Source organism: Marmota marmota, unplaced genomic scaffold (genome assembly GCF_001458135.2).
Source record: "Marmota marmota marmota unplaced genomic scaffold, marMar, whole genome shotgun sequence".
Lineage (NCBI taxonomy): Eukaryota > Metazoa > Chordata > Mammalia > Rodentia > Sciuridae > Marmota > Marmota marmota.
In genome coordinates, this window is record NW_026000164.1 from 8,418,245 (window position 1) to 8,438,791 (window position 20,547).

Genomic DNA, 20,547 nt, shown 5'->3' on the forward strand with positions numbered 1-20,547 from the left:
TCTGAATCCCGTGAGAACTCAAGGGGAACTTAGGCAGCAGGATACGCCCTATTCCCAGCAGGAATAATCTTAAACCTTAAACCTGGAACCTAAACTGGGAACGCCCTAAACCCGATTATGTTAAACCGGGAACACCCTAATCCGCCCTGGTCCTTGAGCAAGGTCAACTACATTCAATGTCACTGCAAAATGTCATCAACATGGGGTACGCTGGCAAGGAAATTGTCATACCTACTTGGCTAATGGCTCCCAGCATTTTGTTACTATTGCTCTGTAGTATATAGTTTAAGATCTGGTACTGTGGTACCACCTGCTTCACTCTTCTTGCTAAGGATTGCTTTAGCTATTCTAGGTCTCTTATTTTTCCAGATGAATTTCATGATTGCTTTTTCTATTTCTATGAAGAATGTCATTGGGATTTTAACTGGAATTGCATTAAATCTGTATAGTGCTTTTGGTAGTATGGTCATTTTAACAATATTAATTCTTCCTATCCAAGAACAAGGGAAGGTCTTTCCATCTTCTGAGGTCTTCTTGAATTTCTTTCTTTAGTGTTCTGTAGTTTTCATTGTAGAGGTCTTTCACCTTTTTCATTGATTCCCAAGTTGGGTTTCTTTTTTTTTTTTTTGAGGCTATTGTAAATGGGATAGTTTTCGTAGTTTCTCTTTCAGAGGATTTGTCACTGATGTACAGAAATACCTTTGATTTATGGATGTTGATTTTATATCCTGCTACTTTGCTGAATTCATTTATTAGTTCTAGAAATTTTCTGGTGGAACTTTTGGGATCTTCTGGATATAGAATCATATCATCAGCAAATGGCAATAATTTGAATTCTTCTTTTCCTATTCATATCTCTTTAATTTCTTTTGTCTGTCTAATTGCTCTGGCTAGAGTTTCAAGAACTATGTTAAATAGAAGTGTTGAAAGAGGGCATCTCGGTCTTGTAACAGTTTTGAGAGAGATTGCTTTCAATTTTCTCCGTTTAGAATGATGTTGGCCTGTGGCTTAGCGTAGATAGCTTTTACAGTGTTGAGATATGTTTCTGTTTTCCCTAGTTTTTCAAGGGTTTTGAACATGAAGGGGTGTTGTATTTTGTCAAATGCTTTTTCTGCATCTATTGAGATGATCATATTATTCTTATCTTTATGTCTATTGATGTGACAAATTACATTTATTGATTTCCATATGTTGAACCAATCTTGCATCCCTGGGCTGAACCCCACTTGATCGTGGTGCACTGTCTTTTTGTATTCAATTTGCCAGAATTTTATTGAGAATTTTTGCATCTATGTCTATTAGAGACATTGGTCTGAAGTTTTCTCTTTTTTTTTTTGATGTGTTTTTGTCTGGTTTTGGATTCAGGGTGATATTGGCGTCATAGAATGAGTTTGAAAATGTTCCCTCTTTTTTATTTTATGAAATAATTTGAGGAGTATTGGTATTAGTTTTTCTTTGAAGGTTTTGTAGAACTCAGCTGTGCATCTATCTGATCCTGGGCTTTTCTTGGTTGATAGGCTTCTGACGGCATCTTCTATTTCAGTGCTTGAAATTGATTTGTTTAACTTGTGTATACCATACTGATTCAGTTTGGGCAAATCATATGACCCAAGAAATTTGTTGATGACTTCAACATTTCCTATTTTATTGGAGTACAAATATTCCAAATAATTTCTAATTATCTTCTGTATTTCTATAGTGATATTTCCTTTTTCATCAAAGATATTAGTAATTTGATTTTTCTCTCTCCTTCTCTTCATGGGCATGGCTAAGGTTTATCAGTTTTATTTATTTTTCAAAGACACAACTTTTTATTTTCTCAGTTTTCCAATTGTTTCTTTTGTTGATGTATGGTTCCCTTGAGCAGTATGAAATTACATTGATTTCAGCTCTGATTTTAATCATTTCCTATTTTCTACTGCTTTTGGTGTTGATTTGTTCTTCTTTTTATAGGGCTTTGAGATGTAATGTTAGATCATTTATTTGTGACTTTTTTCTTCTTTTAAAGAATGAACTTCATGCAATGAACTTTCCTCTTAGTACTTCCCTCATAGTGTCCCAGAAATTTCAATATGTTGCATCAGTGTTCTCATTTACAGCTAAGAATTTTTAAATCTTCTCTTTGATGTCTTTTACAAGACATTGTTCATTCAGTAGCATATTATTTAGTCTCCAGGTGTTGGAGTAGCTTTTATTTTTTATTTTATCATTGATTTCTAATTTTGTTCCATTATGATCTGATAGAATGCAGGGTAGTCTCTCTACTTTTTTTGTATTTTCTAACGGTTGCTTTGTGGCACAATATATTGTCTATTTTAGAGAAGGATCCATGTACTGCTGGAAAGAAAGTGTATCCACTCATTGATGGATGAAATATTCTATAAATGTCAGTTAAGTCTAAGTTATTGACAGTATTACTGAGTTCTAGAGTTTCTTTGTTCAGCTTCTGTTTGGAAGATCTATCCAGTGGTGAAAGAGGGTGTTAAAGTCACCCAGAATTACTGTGCTGTGGTCTGTTTGACTCTGGAACTTGAGTAGAGTTTGTTTGATGAACGTAGATGCTTCATTGTTTGGAGCATATATTTTTATAATTTTATGTCTTATTGATGTAAGGTTCCCTTGAGCAGTTTGAAATGTCCTTCTTTGTCCCTTTTGATTAACTTAGGCTTGAGGTCTGTTATCTGATATGAGGATGTAGACCCCTGCTTGTTTCCGCAGTCCATGTGAGTGATATGTTTTTTCCCAACTTTTCACCTTCTGTCTGTGAATGTCTTTTCCTATGAGATGAGTCTCTTGGAGGCTGCATATTGTTGGGTCTTTTTTTATCCAAATTGCCAGTCTATGTCTTTTGATTGGTGAGTTTAGGCCTTTAGCATTCAGGGTTATTATTGAGACATGATTTGTATTCCTGGTCATATTTGTTTATTTTTGGTATTGAACTTGACTTGGTTTCTCCTTTAATTGGTATTTCCTTTAGTGTAATGCCTCCCTTTGCTGATTTTAAGTGTTGTTTTTTATTTTCTCCTAATGGAATACTTTGCTAAGGATGTTCTGTAGTGCAGGCTTTCTAGTTGTAAAGTCTTTTAACTTTCGTTTATCATGGAAGTTTTTTATTTCATCATCAAATCTAAAGCTTATTTTTTCTGGATATAAGATTATTGTTTGACATCCATTTTCTTTCAGAGCTTGGTATATGTTATTCCAGGATCTTCTCGCTTTCAGGGTCTGGGTTGAAAAACCTGCAGATATCCTAATTGGTTTCCCCCTATATGTAATTTGATTTCTTTCTCTCATGATTTTAAAAGTCTTTTATTTTTCTGTATGCTATGCATTTTCATTACAATGTGACTTGGCGTGGATCTGTTGTGGTTTTCTACCTTTAGGGTCCTGTAAGCCTGTTGTATTTGGTTTTCCAATTCATTCTTCATGTTTGGAAAATTTTCTGATATTATTTCATTGAATAAATTGTTCATTCCTTTGGTTTGGAACTCAATGTCTTCCTCTCTCCGAATAGCTCTTAAATTTGATCTGTTTATGTTATCCCATTATTCTTGAATGTTCTGCTCATGGTTTCTTACCATCTTCACTGTGTGGTCAACATTCTTTACAAGATTATACATTTCATCTATCTTATCTGAAGTCCTGTCTTCCAAGTGATCTAATGTGTTGGTGATGCTTTCTTTTGAGCTTTTAATTTGGTTTATTGTTTCTTTCATTTCAATGATTTCTGTTTGGTTTTTGTTCAAAACCTCTATCTCCCTACTGAAGTAATCATTTGCTTTCTGTATTTGCTTATGCAGCTCTTTATCAAAATGATCTTTTGCTGCCTGTATGTTCTTTCTTAAATCATCCTGTAATTGACAGGACATTTTAATTATGTACATCCTAAATTCCTTCTCTGTTATTTCTTCTGTTGTGCTGGCCATGGATTCTAATAATGTAATATCTTGGTTTATTTGGGGCACTTTCTTCCCTTGGTTTTTCATGTTGTTTGTGTGTCTTCCCTTCTAGCACTACAGATCCAAGGTGTTACAGTTTTTACCTGATAGGCTTAGAGTGTCCCTGCAGGTTGCCAATACCTCTTCTTTAAGGGGGAGAACAATGTGAACAGATCCCTATACAGAAGTATACAACCGCAAACCAAATACCTGCTATTAAGACATTTACGGTTTTGTTACAATAGACAGAAATGGTAAGTTCAATTATTACCTACAATATAAACAGTAAGTTTGCAAAAGGCTCTACAGTTTCTGATGGTGGACAAAGAACCAGGGGTGAGGTATAGGATGAGATGTTGAGGGGCAGGAGATGAGGATATACAGTTATTAGATCTTAGCGTGAAAGAGGACTCTAAAGAAGTTGGTTAGTAGCAGGAGAAGAGAAAGTAAGTAATTTTGGAGAGACAAGTAAGTGGGAGGACAATAGAGTACAAAAAAAATACACATAAATATTAAGAAAAATTAAAAATGTAAAAATAGGAGACAAAAGAATATACAATACCACTGTAATATACTATTCAGACATCCCAGTCCTCAGTAGCCTCATTCAGGAAAAGTACTTGGTTTCACAAATGTTGGGGATGTGAGGGCGGGAGGAGATAGATAGATAGAGAGAAAAATCTCAAAGGAAGATATAAGGATTGTTTTTTGGAGTTCAGTATCTTTCCTGCTTCCCCTCTGTTCCAATAGGTGGGGTTGTCTGTTGTTTGCTGGTATCTTCACCCTCAAGATGGTGAAAATTATTGGTGGGAGGTTTGGTCTTGTGGGCAGAGCTCCTGGAGGTGAGGTATAGCACTTGCTGGTCCCCAATGGGAGACTGCACCCCAAGGGTCTCCTTTGGAGCCCACTTATGTGATGTGGATGCCTGGTCTTATCTCCTCATATTGCCTGTCACCTCAGAATTCCTGGTCTCTAGTTGAGTCTCTAAACTGTATCTCACTCCCTCCCTCCCTCCCTTTCTACTTCCCAATCAGGAACCTTTCTGTCGGGAGGTCTTGTGGGCTGTGCTCTGTGACCTGTGCACCTGTTGCAGAGAGCTGTTTTATATTGGGCAGCTCAGGACCCAGTTTTATGAGCTAGAGACCAGCCGTGGAGCCACAGGCACTGTGCAAGGTGAGTGGCTGCAGCACAGGGGGAAGTTGGGGACCTTCAGAACCTTAATAATGCTTCTAAGCCCCAGCTGATGTTCCACGCTGGGAGTTGTCCCAACTAAAGATGGCGATAAAGGTATCCCAAGATGGAGGTGGCTGCTTTCAGAAATAATGGGGTGTCTGGTCGGGTGGGGTTGGCCGTGGTGTTAAGCGGTGTGTTCAGAGATGCAGCTCTGTGGTGTGCCGTGTTGGCTGGCGGTTGTCCCCAGGTGCAGGCTACCACATGTAGGGGACTATGGCAGTGGTTGCAGTGTCCCAAGATGGAGACAACTAGGAGATCCCCACTTTGGTAGATGCAGGTCCATGTGGGAGTGGTGGCTGGAGTTCTTGACCCCTTGGACAGCCAGGAGTCCTATGCAGGTGCTAATGCCGGTAGTCCTCCTCAGGCACCCAGAGGTCCTGTGTGGACAAGGGGCCAGGAGTCCTGCATGATGCTAAGGCCTGGAGACCTGTGTGGCATGGTGGCTGTGATTCCTGAGCCGCTCTCGGGGGTCATCTACTTGAATCCCAGGTCTGGGAGCAAAACAGAATGCAGCCTCCTTCCAGCTCACCATGTTGAATCAGTACTTCATTCTTCATTTTTTTCTGTATATTAACTTTATTTGTCTTACAGTAGAGTGTACTTTAATGTATTTTACATACATGGAGTATAACTTCCAATTCTTGTGGTTGTACATGATATGGGTTTCACTGGTTGTACATTCATATATGAACATAGGAAAAGTTATCTCCGATTGATTCACATCAGTTCTTACATAGTTAAAAAAATAAAGTCAGTACTTTAATAGCTGCAAAAGAAAATTATGCCAAATTAAGAACAAATACAATCAAATCTTTTTGTAAGAATTCCCAACTGTAAAGCAAGACAGCTGAGATACCTATTAATAGCAACGTCACACAGGTACCTCAGCTCTGATCTGTCTCCTTTTCTGTAGAGGAGAACAAAATGATGCTACTAGCCTATGTTCAAATTTTGTCCACTCATTGAACACAGATTCCTATGATGAGAAGATATTTATTTTTATTTTGGCCCCTTGGACTATTTTAACCAGGAGCTTGTAAATAGAAACCTAAAATGCGTCTCCGATATGCTTATTCTTCTGCAAGCAAAAGTCCCTCAACATGTCTGAGCATTGGTAGTCAGTGCAACAACAGTTAGTCAGTCCAAGCATGAGGTGTGGCTGGGGTTTCCAAGAAAGGGCAGCAACTTTTCAGTTGATGCTGTTTCTTTACTGGCATCTCATGATGTCAACATTCTCAGACTGCTCTTCTGGTTTTGTTTTTTTTTTTAGAGAGAGAGAGAGAGAACTTTTTAATATTTTTTTTTTAGTTTTCGGTGGACACAACATCTTTATTTTATTTTTATGTGGTGCTGAGGATTGAACCCAGCGCCCCATGCATGTCAGGCGAGCGCGTTACCGCTTGAGCCACATCCCCAGTCCCCTCAGACTGCTCTTCTCACACACTTGCCCCTGTTATAAGGTTTTTAGTACCATGCCTGGCTTCAATTTTGAAAAGTCCTGTTGGACAAATATTTCCTGGTTCTATAGGAGGATGATTTGGTTTCCCTAGGAGAACTCCAGAACTCTTTGTACTGATTCACCCTTTATTTGGGAAAGCCATGAGAATTTACTTCATAAAAAATTAAAATGTCACTTCGATTAAACTCCTAAGGATGATGAAAGAAGAGGACATTATGTTGAATGTTTTAAGTAAAGAATGGGAAATTTGGGATTGTTAAAAAAAAGTTTAGAATTGAAATTGTAAGCTCTCTGTCATGCCAGAGATCTAAGGAACACAAGGGAGTGAGAAGTGCAACAGAGAGAAAAAGGCCTTGCCTTGGAGAGTAACCAAGAGGTCACCCCGAGGATACAGCTGCCCAGTGACCACTTGGACTGTCACACTACATCATATCAAGGGGACTGTAAGCCAAAGCTAGCCCAAAGGACGAGCCATTTCCACCCTAGACATCAGTCAGAAGGACCCCTATTTTTTCTAAATTTTCCACAAATTTATAAACACTGAATTTATTGTCCTTTTGCCAAGAACAACCCATCCTTTCTAGTGAGGGTTGTAGGTGTAAGGGAGATTTAAACAATAATGACAGCAAAAAACTACTACCTGTTATTCCCAATCTCGTAAGACCCCCAAGACATTAACTCTGTTACTGAAATAACAATACTTAGGCAGAGATGGAAATTAGTCCAACACAATTGGCCTCATTACAGGAAACAATGCCATGCAAGCACATTCACAATAATTAAAAAAAGGAGGTGTCCACACTTAGAAATGGCATTCAGGGAAACCCAAGCTTTCCTGGGCCGGCGGAGACTGGAATCTAAGGTGCTGAGGGTTTCAGTCACATAAAGACAAGCTGGCTACGTGAGATGACCATACTCTCTTTATTACTACCATGCAGTCTGCCCTGGCCACACTACTTGTATTTTTATCTTGAATAACTCATAATTTGATCAAGTAGTTGAAATTTATGGCCATTGAAAATAATTCAGAATTGAATTAGTTAAGTTATATATGGGAGGAGTTGGTGAACTATCAAAACAGGATTGTTATAGCAAAAAGAAAGAAAGAAAGAAAGAAAGAAAGAAAGAAAGAAAGAAAGAAAGAAAGAAAGAAAGAAAGAAAGAAAGAAAGAAAGAAAGAAAGAAAGAAAGAAAGAAAGAAAGAAAGAAAGAAAGAAAGAAAGAAAGAAAGAAAGAAAGAAAGAAAAGTACTGTGCAATTATATCTCCCATTGAAAGCAAACACCTAGCCATCTATCTCCCAGAGTGCGTTGGCTCCCAAGGATGCCTCTGCCGGTCAGGGAATCATCAGTGAACTATTTGCCAACAAGAGTGTGAAGTGCTTTTTCTTTATTTGTGCTCACAACAGTCCTACAAGGTGAGCACTACTACTGTCCTCACTTTTCAGAGGAGAAAACAAGAGATATGGAGCTGATAAGTAATGAGCTCATTCCAGCTCTGGAAGTTGGCACCTGGACTCTTGGCACCAGCCTGCTCTGCAGTGTCTCTGTCATGGCCTGCAACTCTACTTGCTCTGAACTCTGTGTACAGCTACTGGATCAGAGTGACCAGATCCAACCTGCTAAAAACCAACCAGGTTACTTCTAGTTACCCCAAATACAGGTCATTTCCAAGGCTCACATACCTTGGACTACGTCACTGATTTCCGATACCAAGACCCTGTCCCACCTGCAATGGAGGATTTCAACGATCCCATCTTTCAAACCAAGAGATTGGAGGCCTCCTGGAGGAAGCTGGCCTAAAGCTCAGGGCTTTTACCTTTTTTCAGGATCCCCAACTCCATCATCAGGTCTGAGGGCACTGGACCAGGAAACACACCCTTTATTCTCCAGCCGGTTTATTTGCCTCTTGAACATCAGTACCATAACAAATATTTGCCTTTTAATGCTACCTCAAAGTTCGGTTTTAATTTTCATAAATAGAGAATTTATTCATTCCTCTTCATTGTTTTCTTTTTTCCTCTCTGACTGTATATTTTTAAATAGCTTGTCTTTGAGCCCACTTATTCTACCTCCAAGCTGATAGTAACTCTATTGATGCTGCACTTCCAGGGGTTGGGGGAAGAAAGAGATGAGCAGTCCTGTGGCCATGAACAACACCACAATGGGGTGGGGATGTCACACCCTAAGCCCACAGCCCACCAAGACCAGTGCAGCCTTGGGTAAGACCAATGCCCATAACCCAAGGGCTGCTTACTAATCAAATGGTCTCAAGGCCCAAGACTATTATGCAACCAGCTATGGGTGATGCTGGCCAGAATAATGGTCAGATAGACTGGTGCCATTCCAGAGGCTTTGTCTATAGACACTGGCCCAAGGCAGGGGCATTGGGATCTGCTCAGCACTAGATTTCATCACTGAGTCCTAAGGTTTACTATTCTGTCCTATCCTGATAATGCAGTCTTGTTCCATGCTATGATGCCCAAGGTTGGGGAGTGTGGTAAATACAGTCCCTGGCCCACTGAGGCTGATGCTAATCTGAGTCACACCCAAGTCTCATGGCTACAAATACCTGTACAGTCTCAGGGGTGCCCTCAGGTTCATGCCATGGCCAGTGGTGGTGTACGCTGAAACATAAGTTTGTCCCACCTGGGCACAGGCCTCCACATGGTGCTGGGGTAGGTATGAGGACTCCATCTGCTTGCATCTGCCTGAGACATCTGTGAAGAAGACATTGGAGAAGGGGTGGTGGAGGCAGTCCCTTGGAGTGGGCCTGTGGTATGCCACTCCTCAACTCTGCATAGGTCTCTGCAGCTGTGAGACTCCGGTATGACCCAGCTTAATGTCAGCCAAGGGACAAGAGTGCTGGCCTGAACATGCGTCTGTCCCATCAGGGCACAGGTCTCTGCCTGGTACCTCAGGGGTAGGTTTAGAGGGGCCTTCTGTCTGGCCTCGTTCTAGGGGTCTTTAGTTTCTGCTTGTCGCTGGGTCTCATTGCGTTGAGTTTCTATGCCAACTTCTATGCTAGCTTCCATGCTCTGCTCCCCAGGGGATAGAGTCTTGCTTTCCTCCTCTGCTGCCTGAGGCTGGGGGAGGTGTGGCAGAACCACTCCCTTGGCCAACCATCCAACAGAGTTCCAGAGGCTCCATCTGAGGGTACAGCCTCAAGGTAGGGGTTATGAAACTCTGAGCAGCATCTGATTTCACAGTGCCTCCTATATAAGGTCTAAAGCTTGGACTTAATTCCCTCTCCTTCCCCGCAAGCAGGATGCATCTCTCTCCATGCTGAGCCTACTTGCAGTAGGGGTGAAAGGTGACATGGGCAACTCTTTCCTTCCTGGCTTTTTCAATGTGTCTTTTCTTAATACAGCTATTCATGTAGCAGAATACCTTCACGAGATCTAAGGAGGTGCTATGATCTCTCACCTGTCTTTTTAGCTCTTGTGAAGGAGATAATCTGTGGGGAGATAATCACTGCAGGACCTGACTCAGCCACCATTTTGCTCCCCCAGGCTGGGCCCTTGGATACAATGATGAATAAAGTTGGCAGGAGTGCCTTCTACTAGTGACTTAGAATTTTAGTAATGAGTGTTGGGAAAAGACAAAGAACGCGAGAAAGAGTGAAATTCTACAAGAAATGACCTGACAGAGGCTAGAAATCACAGGTCATGTTTCCACTTTTCAAGTAGAACTGAATATGGAGAGAGGGTAAGACTGAAAAGAACTCAACAAGGCAAATCCCTCAGGCCTCTACTATCAGACTGAAAGAAGAATTTGTATTTTACCTGTGGTGAAGTCTTGAAGGTTTCTTATCAAAGGAGTCAATGTGAGACTCAGAGATTCTAGATTGGTTTGGTCCAAACGCAAAGCTTTGTGGTCCCGAATGAACTTGGTGGCAATAGGAATGGGAAGTAATGTGACAGATACTTGATAGAGTCTGATGACCAAGAGGAGAGAGGAACAGGCAATCATGATTTTAAGGCTGTGGTGCCCGTTTTCATTCTGAGAAACCAGGAAGAATGTAAAAGCATAGAAATTTGCTCTTGATAGTTTCGTGCGGGGTTCTGAACAAACTGTTGACATGTGTAAACTCCTTCAATCTTCACATCAGAATCCTTAGAGGCTGACCTTATCTAACCTACACAGACAGGAAAGGAAGCTTAAGTATTTGATCAAAGAGTAACTTTTGAGAAGGCAGAGATGTACTCAATTTCCCACAAACAAAGCTTGGGCTGATAGCTGTGGTGCTCCATATGCTAATGAAAATAAAGCATCTCTGTCCATTAGAGAGGTCCAGGCTAGGACAAATAATGGGATCACTACAGCTGTTATAAATGAAGGACGACTATGATTGCAATTTCTGAGGTACAAAGTGGGACTGGAATAGAGGAGAGCTGAGCCTGTGGAAGACAGAGCCACGGAGAATATCTGGGTTGGCAGAGGTAGGAAGGGAGAGGAAGGGATGTCTAAGTGATGAAAACAAATCAAGAGTGTGGCGCTCCTTAGGAAATTACCAGAGAGGGATACTCTGCTTTTATCCATTTAGTTTTCGGTCATTGATTCACCAGGCTGGGTCTTTGCTTTCCTCTGCAGCCGCTGATAGAACCATGACAACAACTCCTGATGCTGCTTCAAGGCCCTCGTGAAGTGCGGCAAGTGTCCTATTGGAGAGGCCGCCTTCCCAGTGATCTTGAATGACAGGGGCCAGGTTCTCATCGCTGCCTCCTCCTATGGCCAAGGCCGCCTCGTGATCATGTCTCCTAAGGTCTACCTGTTACATGCGGGCTTGGCTCCATGTCTCCTCAATGCAGTGGGCTGGCTCCGTTCCTCCCCTGGGGCTCCTATTGGAGTGCACCCCTCCCTGGGTTCACTAGTAAACCTCCTGAAGGGCTCCGGGGTTGAGGCCCAGATTGAGCCCTTACAACTGTCCTAAGATTCAAATCCCAAGAAGCTGATATTGAGTTCTTCCTCATTTAGTACCGCTGTGTAGAAAAACATTCCTTATCCTTTAACACAGACAAACAGTATTTGATGGAGTGTCTCTGTCCTAGTTTACTTAACTATGGAAATTTGGATTACGGCTAATGTTTGCTGTCACTTAAAGTTTCACAATGAATATTTATGTATCATTGCATACAGTTTGCTGGCATGCAGTCTAAGAAGGTGAAAACTACTTTCAAAACATTCATCTTTGAAATGTTGATGGATACTGACAAATTGCCATTTTTAAAAGCCTTTACTCATTTGCGCTCATAACAAAAATATGTTCTCAAACTATTGCCAGTACTAGGTATCACTGAATTTGCACTTGATGTTATTGTCAGTGTGTAATGTGAAAAAAGTTATTTTTAGTTTGTGTTTCTGTGATTACAAATGGAGAGAATGTTTTTATATATTTATGATAGTTCATAGTTCTTCTTTGAAATGTTTATTTATGCCCTTTTTCTACTTAGTTTTTATCTTTTTCTTATTGATCATCAAGTGCTCTTTCTATATTACAGATATTACTTGTTTGTCTAGTTTTACATGTTGCAAATATCTCCTTGCACCATTTGTTCTTTACCTTTGTTTTAATCTGATAGATGTAAATAGCTTTACATTTGTTGGGGTCAAGTCTGTCAGTCTTTTTCCTTCAAATCATCCTTTATTGTTTAGAAAATATTTTTCCTTTACAAATTTGTTAAAATGTTTTCTTATGTTTTTTTTTCTAGTGCTTTTATGGTTACATGTTTTTACATTTAGATCTTTTCTGTTATATCATATATTATTTCTAAATATATAACAATTATGTCAGCAACATTTATTGAAGTCATGATTGTACTCAATGATATTAAAGGTTACTTTCTCAAACAATTATCTTCCATATGTATATGAATTTGTTTTTCAGTCTGCTCCTCTGAATGATTAACCTATTTGTTTAATTGTGCACCAATCATACAGGTTTTGTTACTGCAGCTTTGAAGTGAGTTTTGATCTGTGAAAATAAATTCTTCTTCATATTTCTATATTATACCTAAACATTTTCAAATTTTTTCTAGGACTGAGAGTGTGGCTCAGTGGGAGAGTGCTTACCTAGCATGTAGGAGGCTCTGAGTTTGAACCCCAGCACCACACACACAGCTAAAATTGCCAAGTGTGCTTGACTGCTTGAGTTTTTAGATTAGACTAAACAATCAATGTATTGAGTTTCTTTAAAATACATTGGGATTTTCAGCAGGATTATACTCAACTTAGAGGTTATTTGAGGATAATTAGCATCTTGAAATAATCTATTCAGCTAAAACAACATACATATTTTCATTTATTCAAATATTCTTTTGTATTCTTTGTCAATTTTTAAAGATTTTGCCAGAAAGTGTTTAGCCAATACTTAACAGAATTATTCTTGACATTTTTATATTTTTATCATTATAAATCATAAAATTGTCAATTTTATAATTATCTCTGTCTGATTAATAGGCCAATTATTGAATTTTGTGTTTATTTAGAATTCAAACACTCTGTTGAATTCTTTCATTATTTATAATCATTGTCTCAACTAATTATCTTAAATTTTCTAGTAGATACAATTTTATTAGCAAATGATATGGTATCTTTGCTCCTTCTGTTATAATTTCTAATTTTTTTTCATTAGCTAAGTCATCCTTTAAAATGGGACTGGTATCAGTGATAGAGGGCATCGTTGCCCTTTTCCTGAGGCAATAGGAATTCTAATGTTTTTATGTTACATATACAAACGAATTCATTTTATCCAGATGAGCAATTTCACTTATGACTTATTTTTGTCTTATATTTTAGAAATCAGAATAAATTTTGTCATGTTTTCTTGATAGCTGTATAAATGAGAAAAAATGATTTACTTAATTTAGTAATGACTGCATCACTTAGAAACCATCGTCAGAGCTCTTAAACACTATGACATATTGATGTATTTCGGAATCCTCTCCCCCGTCCAATTAATCAAGAGTTGAAATTAAAGAAATTAAGCATAATCAGGCTTAAAATTTTGTTAACTGCAGCATCTCTTTCTCTACATACTACAACTCCATCTCTGTAGTTCCAAAGTATAAGCAGCAATGTGTGTTCACTAATTGAAAACCTCAACCACAAAGTTTTTCTTTAGGGTTTCCTGTTCAAAGACATCAGACTGAAAATTAGTTGTGAAACCTCTGTATAGATGGAGAAATCTATAGGTAGAATTGACACTTAAATGAGAATGCTATTCATTGATTTTGAGAAAGATGACGTTTTGAAATGCTTTCTTGATCTTTATCTAATGCTGAAAATAAATTAACTACAGCAGTCATTATCATGGTATTTGGTGACATCAACATACAAAAAATTTCAAATATCATAAAGATTACTATTTGTCTACTTATGAAAATTCACAAAAATGTAGGGAAGGTTACAAGGAAATGCAAATTAGTTACAGATCTTATTCAGAGTTAATTGCAAATAATTTTCAAAATACACTCTTCTAGTAATTTTTTTGTTCTTTCAGTAATATTTTAAATATTATTTTGGATTTTCCTGTGCACGCTGTTTTCACAAGTGGCATTTTTCACTCATTTTTTTATTGTGTGACACATGACTGCCTATACCAAAATATTTTATTTATGCAATCCCCAAACTTTGGATAGCTACATAGAATACAACTTGATACATTATTTTATCTGGCAATTATAAAAAGTGGTAAGTAATAAATGATAAAACATTTTTCTCCATTTTCTCTATTTAATATTTTCAGAAGTTTTATTTTAAAACTACAAAATTTGGGGGCTCTGTGAGGCCCTGAGTTTGATTCCCAGCACCACAGTAAATCAATAAATGTAACAAAAGAAATTCTAGAACCCTAAAAAGGATAATTTGAGAATTTCACAAAATTGTTTTATCTATGAGTATTTTCTGTGCACCTATGTGTAGAAATAGGACTATTCTCTATAGAAATGATAAACTCTTTTTTAAACTTGATTTATTCTGTATTTTTAATGATTCAGTTCATCAACTTAGAATATCCAACAAAACGAGACAGCAATTTATCCTGGAAAATTTTACTGGGAAATTTTAAATGTACATGTTTTTTTTTTTTTACATAACTTACTTTTTATTGAAAATATCTTGTACTCATATGATGTTTTCTGGGTTTTGCCACATATTTCAATATTAAAGGTTACTTTTTACATGCAAGTAGAATGAATAGTTTTCCCCATATGGGAACACTGATTTATAAAAAGATGACATACCACATGAATTAAGTGTCCTTTTTAATTGAAAAGCTATCAAACTGTCTAGTTACATTTCTCCCCTCCAAGTCCACAAACTGAGTAATAACTGAGTCTCTAGGCAACATATTCAAAGCTGAGATTAAAAACAAACAAACAAACAAAAAAAAAACCCAAGTTGTCCTTTGGTTCAATTAAGGGAACGCTCTTAATCAATCAGGCTAATCCATCCCAGTGGTACTGATGGACTCCAGGAGGCTGGAAGACATCCTGACAACCCCAATTCAGAACATTTACATCAAGTAGCCTTTTTCCAGTTTCCAACTCATGAATAAATATAATATTTTGTTAATTCTATTTCAGAAACCTTTTTGCAAGTTGTTTTATTTACAATGCCGACTTTTAAAAGCTCAATAAAGTTAACTATACAATAAACTAGGCAGAAATCGCTTTACAAAAGGAGGGAAAGCCCAAAATACCACTTTCTAAGATAAATTGATTGTACCTATAAGTAAAACCCTCCCCGTTTGTGATATTGAATACCTCCAGTTAAAACTGATGGGGAGATGTACAAAGTCAGGTTAAAATAGCAGTCCCCTCTGCTTCCTGGTGACGGTTTTATGCCAAATGAGCTCAGGTCTTGGGTGTCCTTTGCTGTCCTGTTTAGCACTTCTCCCACCAGCATTGACGTGGGAAATCCATTTTTCCAAGTATCGGGAAGACCCCAGTCAGGACCTGGAAGGGATCTCCTAGCTGGAAGTGGGAGTCTGCTCACAGTCCCCTCAGGAAGGGGAGTCCCCTGACAGCTCCTGGTACCCAGGAAGGGACCATTCTTCTGCCAACAGGTAGCTCATTCAACTGTTTCCTGCAGCCCCTCCCTAGATTCTGCACCGTTTGCTACTTAATCAAAGAATGGGCCCATTAGGGATCAATACTTTGAGCTGGCTGACAGGGAATCAGAAAGGCAGGTGTAGGTTGCACCCAACAGTGAAAGACCTGGGCCCTGCCACAGGGCAGAACTTCTGACCAGTGGCAATAATGTCTTTTGTTGTTCCTTACTCACCAGCATGTGTATCTAAAAGGTGGAGAAATTTGTGGCAGATGGGGAAGACTGCAGATGGGCATGCAGGTCTGGTGTGGGACCTCAGGCACTAGAGTCTAACTGCATGTCTTGGGTATCTGAATTAAAAGTTCCTTAAATGCTCTGATGGTGACATCATTAATCAGGCAGCCAGTCAAGGCTGCTTCCCAGTCCCCCAGCCTGGGCAGTAAGCTACCATTTCTGCACAGCTTTATCCCATCTTGAGTCCCTGATGTACAAGGGAAAGAGCCGGAAGGAGAGACTGATAAAAGACCATTCCCACAGGTTTCCAATCCCACAGAGGGGAATCCCATCTATGAGTCTGCTAAGAAAAATGTGGAAATGATTCAACAAGAGGACTCACCCCTGGTGAATAAGGAAAACCAATCACCAGTGGCAGCTCTCCAGCCTTACCCAAGAACTGGTCAACTCAGCGCTCTCTGCCAGTCTGTGACCCTCCTTTCCACCTCCCATGGACCCTCCCAACACCACTGAGATCAGCAAGGGTATGGAATGGAGAAGGGGCCCAGGACCACGGAGGGCCTGGGGAAACGATGGGGGCCAGCCTCAGCAGCTCAGCCTGGGCCTTTCCCTTCTTCCCCGTGAACTTTTAAGAAGATGGAGCTTAGGAATTGTAGGTGAGGTGTGGGAGACAGGGGTCAGGGCAGCCTGGCTGAGTTAAGGACCACCCGGGTGATCTCGCAGCCCTGGGAGGGACTGTGAGAATTCTGCCCGAAGGTGGCTTTGTGGGGATGGAAAGATGGAAAGATGGAAAGATCTCTGTAGGAACTGAGCATATGTGGGGCAGATGGGCCTCACAGTTCTGTAACTTCCTGGTGATCTCAAGAGCACTACAGCTCCTTCGCTAGCCCTGCTGGCCATAGGAGGTCCTCCCTGGGCACAAGAGACAGGGCAGCATGTCAGAACCTTCCTGTGGCTCAGGTGTTATACATCTGATACGGATAATGTTTAGATAATGGATTGTGTCCCTCTCCTCTCCTCCACCACCCAACTTCGTGGAAATAAATGAAAATAGGTAGAATCATTGTGGAAAAGATACCATAATACATGGCTCCGGCCAGACAAACTTTAATAAAATCTCAGCTTTGCCAATTGCACATAGGTCCTCCTGCACTGTTGTTAGAGCTCTGAAGACGATGACATCACTTCTCTCTAACAGCATATTACAAGGACGTGTTGGGGGAGTGACTTGGTAGCAGGTTATTCTGAACGGCACCTTCCTACTCAAACTTCACACGTGGGCAAGTTCTGATTTTGTCATAAAATAAATAATACTTGCAGTGTTTTACAGCTTTTCAAAAACCTCCTCTTCCATGTTTTTGCTAGCTATGTGAAAGACACTGAGGAAATACCACTGTAGCCTGTTCTGCAGGTTCAGAAACCCAAAGTTAAAACATTTAAGTTTACTGTTGATCGTATAATTAATCAGAAAGGACAGACCTGAAGCCCAGTTTCAGTGTCTTTGGACACCTCGGCACATTGCCTCTGGACTTTGACTTTGTCTTCATAATCCCAAAGAGTCTGAGATGACTTTTGGGCTACACCATGCTCCTTATGAAAAAGTAATCTGTCTGAGTGCCTTCATGAGATGACCACAGTGTCAGCCAGAAGCTTAGCTGCCAAGTTCAAGTCGAAGGCCTTGGAGACAGACTCCCGTCTCTGCTCTCCATGAAGACTCTCATTGCTCTGGGGTCTGAGCAGGTGACCACCTTCCCAGTTCCCCTTCCTTTGCCAGCACCATGGCCAAAATTCAGGTCCCAGCAGCCCTGACCTGGACTGCTCCAGTAGCCGCCTCATGGTCTCCCTACCTCTAACCTTGATCCTGACTGACCTGTCTTCCAGAATGCTCCAAATAAACCATAATGTTCAGCCTAGAACCCTTCCATAACTCCTTGTCGCCTTCAGGTAGAATACCAAACCTTTCATTATCTGGCTCTGCCTTATCCTCCGCCTCTAGTTCCAGATCCCCGCCCGCTTGCTCAATCTCCTGCAAATACAGACTGATCAGAGAATTCACAACAGCTCACCACCGTTTATGGTCTTGTGCACTTATAAATACTGCTTTTTCTTACTTAAATAGTTTTTCTTTCTTCGTATACTGGGGAAATACCTGTTCAACTTTTAAAATCAGCTGTTTAGATGCCCCTTCCTGGAAGCCTTCCCTGGATATTATCCTTTGAGGTATCATTTACTTTGTCCTCCATGTTACTTCTGTGTTCCAATGTGGCTCCTATGACACTACATACCAGCTACTTGTTGGAGCACTTGTCTCCTTTTTCGTCCCTGGGCCTCTGGTGTTTAGCACAGTGCCTGATACTGCATAGATCCTCAACAATGGTTGATTGTAATTAGCGTTAGACACTTTCCAGGATGCAGGCTGTGTCACATCTGAGCAAGAATGGAAGCAGGATGCCGGTGCAGGTTGAAACAGTCTAACTTGTTCTCACAGCTGTTATTTCCTGGGGTCATAGATTCCTAAGTGAAGGGCCAGGAATCTGTATCTCCTAGACTTGCAGCTCTACAGTTCCAGTAGCCCTTTCTAATTTTTAGCTACACAATATGAGAGGGTGTGCTCACCTCAGCCTGATTCAAATCAGAATCATCAAGCTTAGGAGTGAGGGAAATTGCAATCCTGAAGGTAGCTACCATTTACTGAGAACCAGCTAGGAAGTAAGTGATGTGGCACAAATTCCATCTCTGAGATTGATTGAGACAGAATAAGATATGGCACCAGTCACAGGAACAAGCTAATACATGATGGAGGAGGAAACGGCCACTGGAGAGACAAAATCAGTGTTAAAATGTGGATTATAACAAAGCATCACGGTATGACCTTCTGTGTGTGCTGGGGTGGGGTATCTGTTACAAGCGATGTACCTCATTTTATCTCGTCTGTCCTTCTCTGGCTCCAGGGGAACTTGGGGAGCCATTCATCCAGCTCTTTATTGATTCCCAGACCCTCTCTGACCTCTCCAAAGACAAGGCTGGCAAGATAAATCCATGGGTGAAGAAGTTCTCTGAAACAGTGCAGAAGAATCTGGTTCCTTTCTTTGAGGTTTGGGACTGGCCTGTCCAAAGGGAAGTGGCCAATATCTTGTCCTGCCTCGTTGGCAGGAAAACCCCATGAAACCATACATATTTGAAAATGAAAAATGAAGAATTGTAAAATGTGTTCTCTCTGAACAAGATCATTCATCAGATGCAACAGACCAATCCTCACCTAAATTCAACCATAATTATTTTCTCTGAATCATTTCAATTCTTTTGCAAAGTAGAGATTAGACAGTGGTTTTTCCAAAATGAGCAATATATATATAACTCAACTGCTTTCCTCTAGATTAATTTTTTAAAGCTGATTGTTTTCATTGGTTAGCATTTTGTGTTTTCTTTATTGGGTTAACAGAGACAAGCCCAAGAATGTCTTCCTTTGGCTCCATTTAAAATATCTTTCTCCTAATTCTAAAATTATTTCACATTTCACAAAAATCACTTGTCTAGGTGATTTGAACAGACCAGGAGATCAGCAAGTACTTCTTAAAAATGAATATTCATTCCACAGGTATTTGTGGAATGAATAAAATTACACATCATGTACAACTGCAAGAATGGGATCCTAATTACAATAAGTTATACTTGATAGGGAACTCACTACATGCCAGCCCAGGGCACACTTGAACTGGGTTACATCATTCCCCTGGTGCAGCAAACATAGGAGGGACTATTCCAGGCAGGCCCTGTTTCAAGTGAGTTCCTGGAAATTAATGTTCTAACATAATAGGATAAACTCATGGAGATACATTCCATGGAATACTGGGGGTGTTGACTCATATTTCTACATTCACAGTATTCTTTAGGGTTCTTCCTTAGCACAGAGGAACATCCATCCATCTCACCGTTTCAGGTGGGAGATGCCTTGTAGCCGACCAAACTCCCCATGCTTCTTCCTTTGGGAAAAAAAGCAAATGATTTTCTGACAGACCAAAGTCTGTTATTCTAGAAAATTTGTTGTTAATGTCAGAAAATTAAACTAAGCAAGAAGACAAAAAGCAGTACTATCTTGTGCCACACAAACCAACTAAAGCTCTGCAGGGTATGCTGTATGTTTGGGATGGGAACTTGTGCCGGGACCCTCTGTGCTGAAGGTCATGCCATTGCAAATCCATGCCACTGGGCCCTGCCACACCAGGTGTACGTGTGCAGCCTTCACTGACTTTAGGAAACTAAATCTCAAAGTGACAAACTAGTAATTGGTAGAGCAAAAATTTGAAATAGATGATTAGATTCCAGCTTCAGCACCCTTAACTAAAAGAACAAGCCATTAGAGCGATTCTAATTACAAGAGCCTATAGCATGCTCAAAGAGAAGAACATACATAAATTTTCCATTCTTTTGTTGACTCCTTTACTTTTTCATCTGGATTATTAAACTTCCTCTTGAGAGGTACCTTTACCTTCTCTCTGATTGAAATGGAGCTGACAATCAAGGGACCCTGTTATGGTTTGCATGACTTTGAGGTTTTTATTTGTCCCTGGTGAGCAAAGCGTTCTCTCTCTCTCTCTCTCTCTCTCTCTCTCTCTCTCTCTCTCTCTCTCTCT

At 40.0% G+C, this 20,547-nt stretch overlaps 1 protein-coding gene across 1 annotated transcript in view; it reads left to right on the forward strand.

Annotated features, from left to right (window-relative positions):
* LOC107149091 (TRPM8 channel-associated factor 2) overlaps nt 1–12,259 on the forward strand; it is a 49,173-nt gene extending 36,914 nt beyond the window's left edge. Inside the window, exons 3-4 of the mRNA XM_048786949.1 lie at nt 8,038–8,265; nt 11,257–12,259. Coding sequence (XP_048642906.1) covers nt 8,038–8,265; nt 11,257–11,561 — 533 coding nt within the window. The 3' untranslated portion in view covers nt 11,562–12,259. The remainder of the gene's footprint in view (nt 1–8,037; nt 8,266–11,256) is intronic.
* Nucleotides 12,260–20,547: the final 8,288 nt, after the last annotated feature.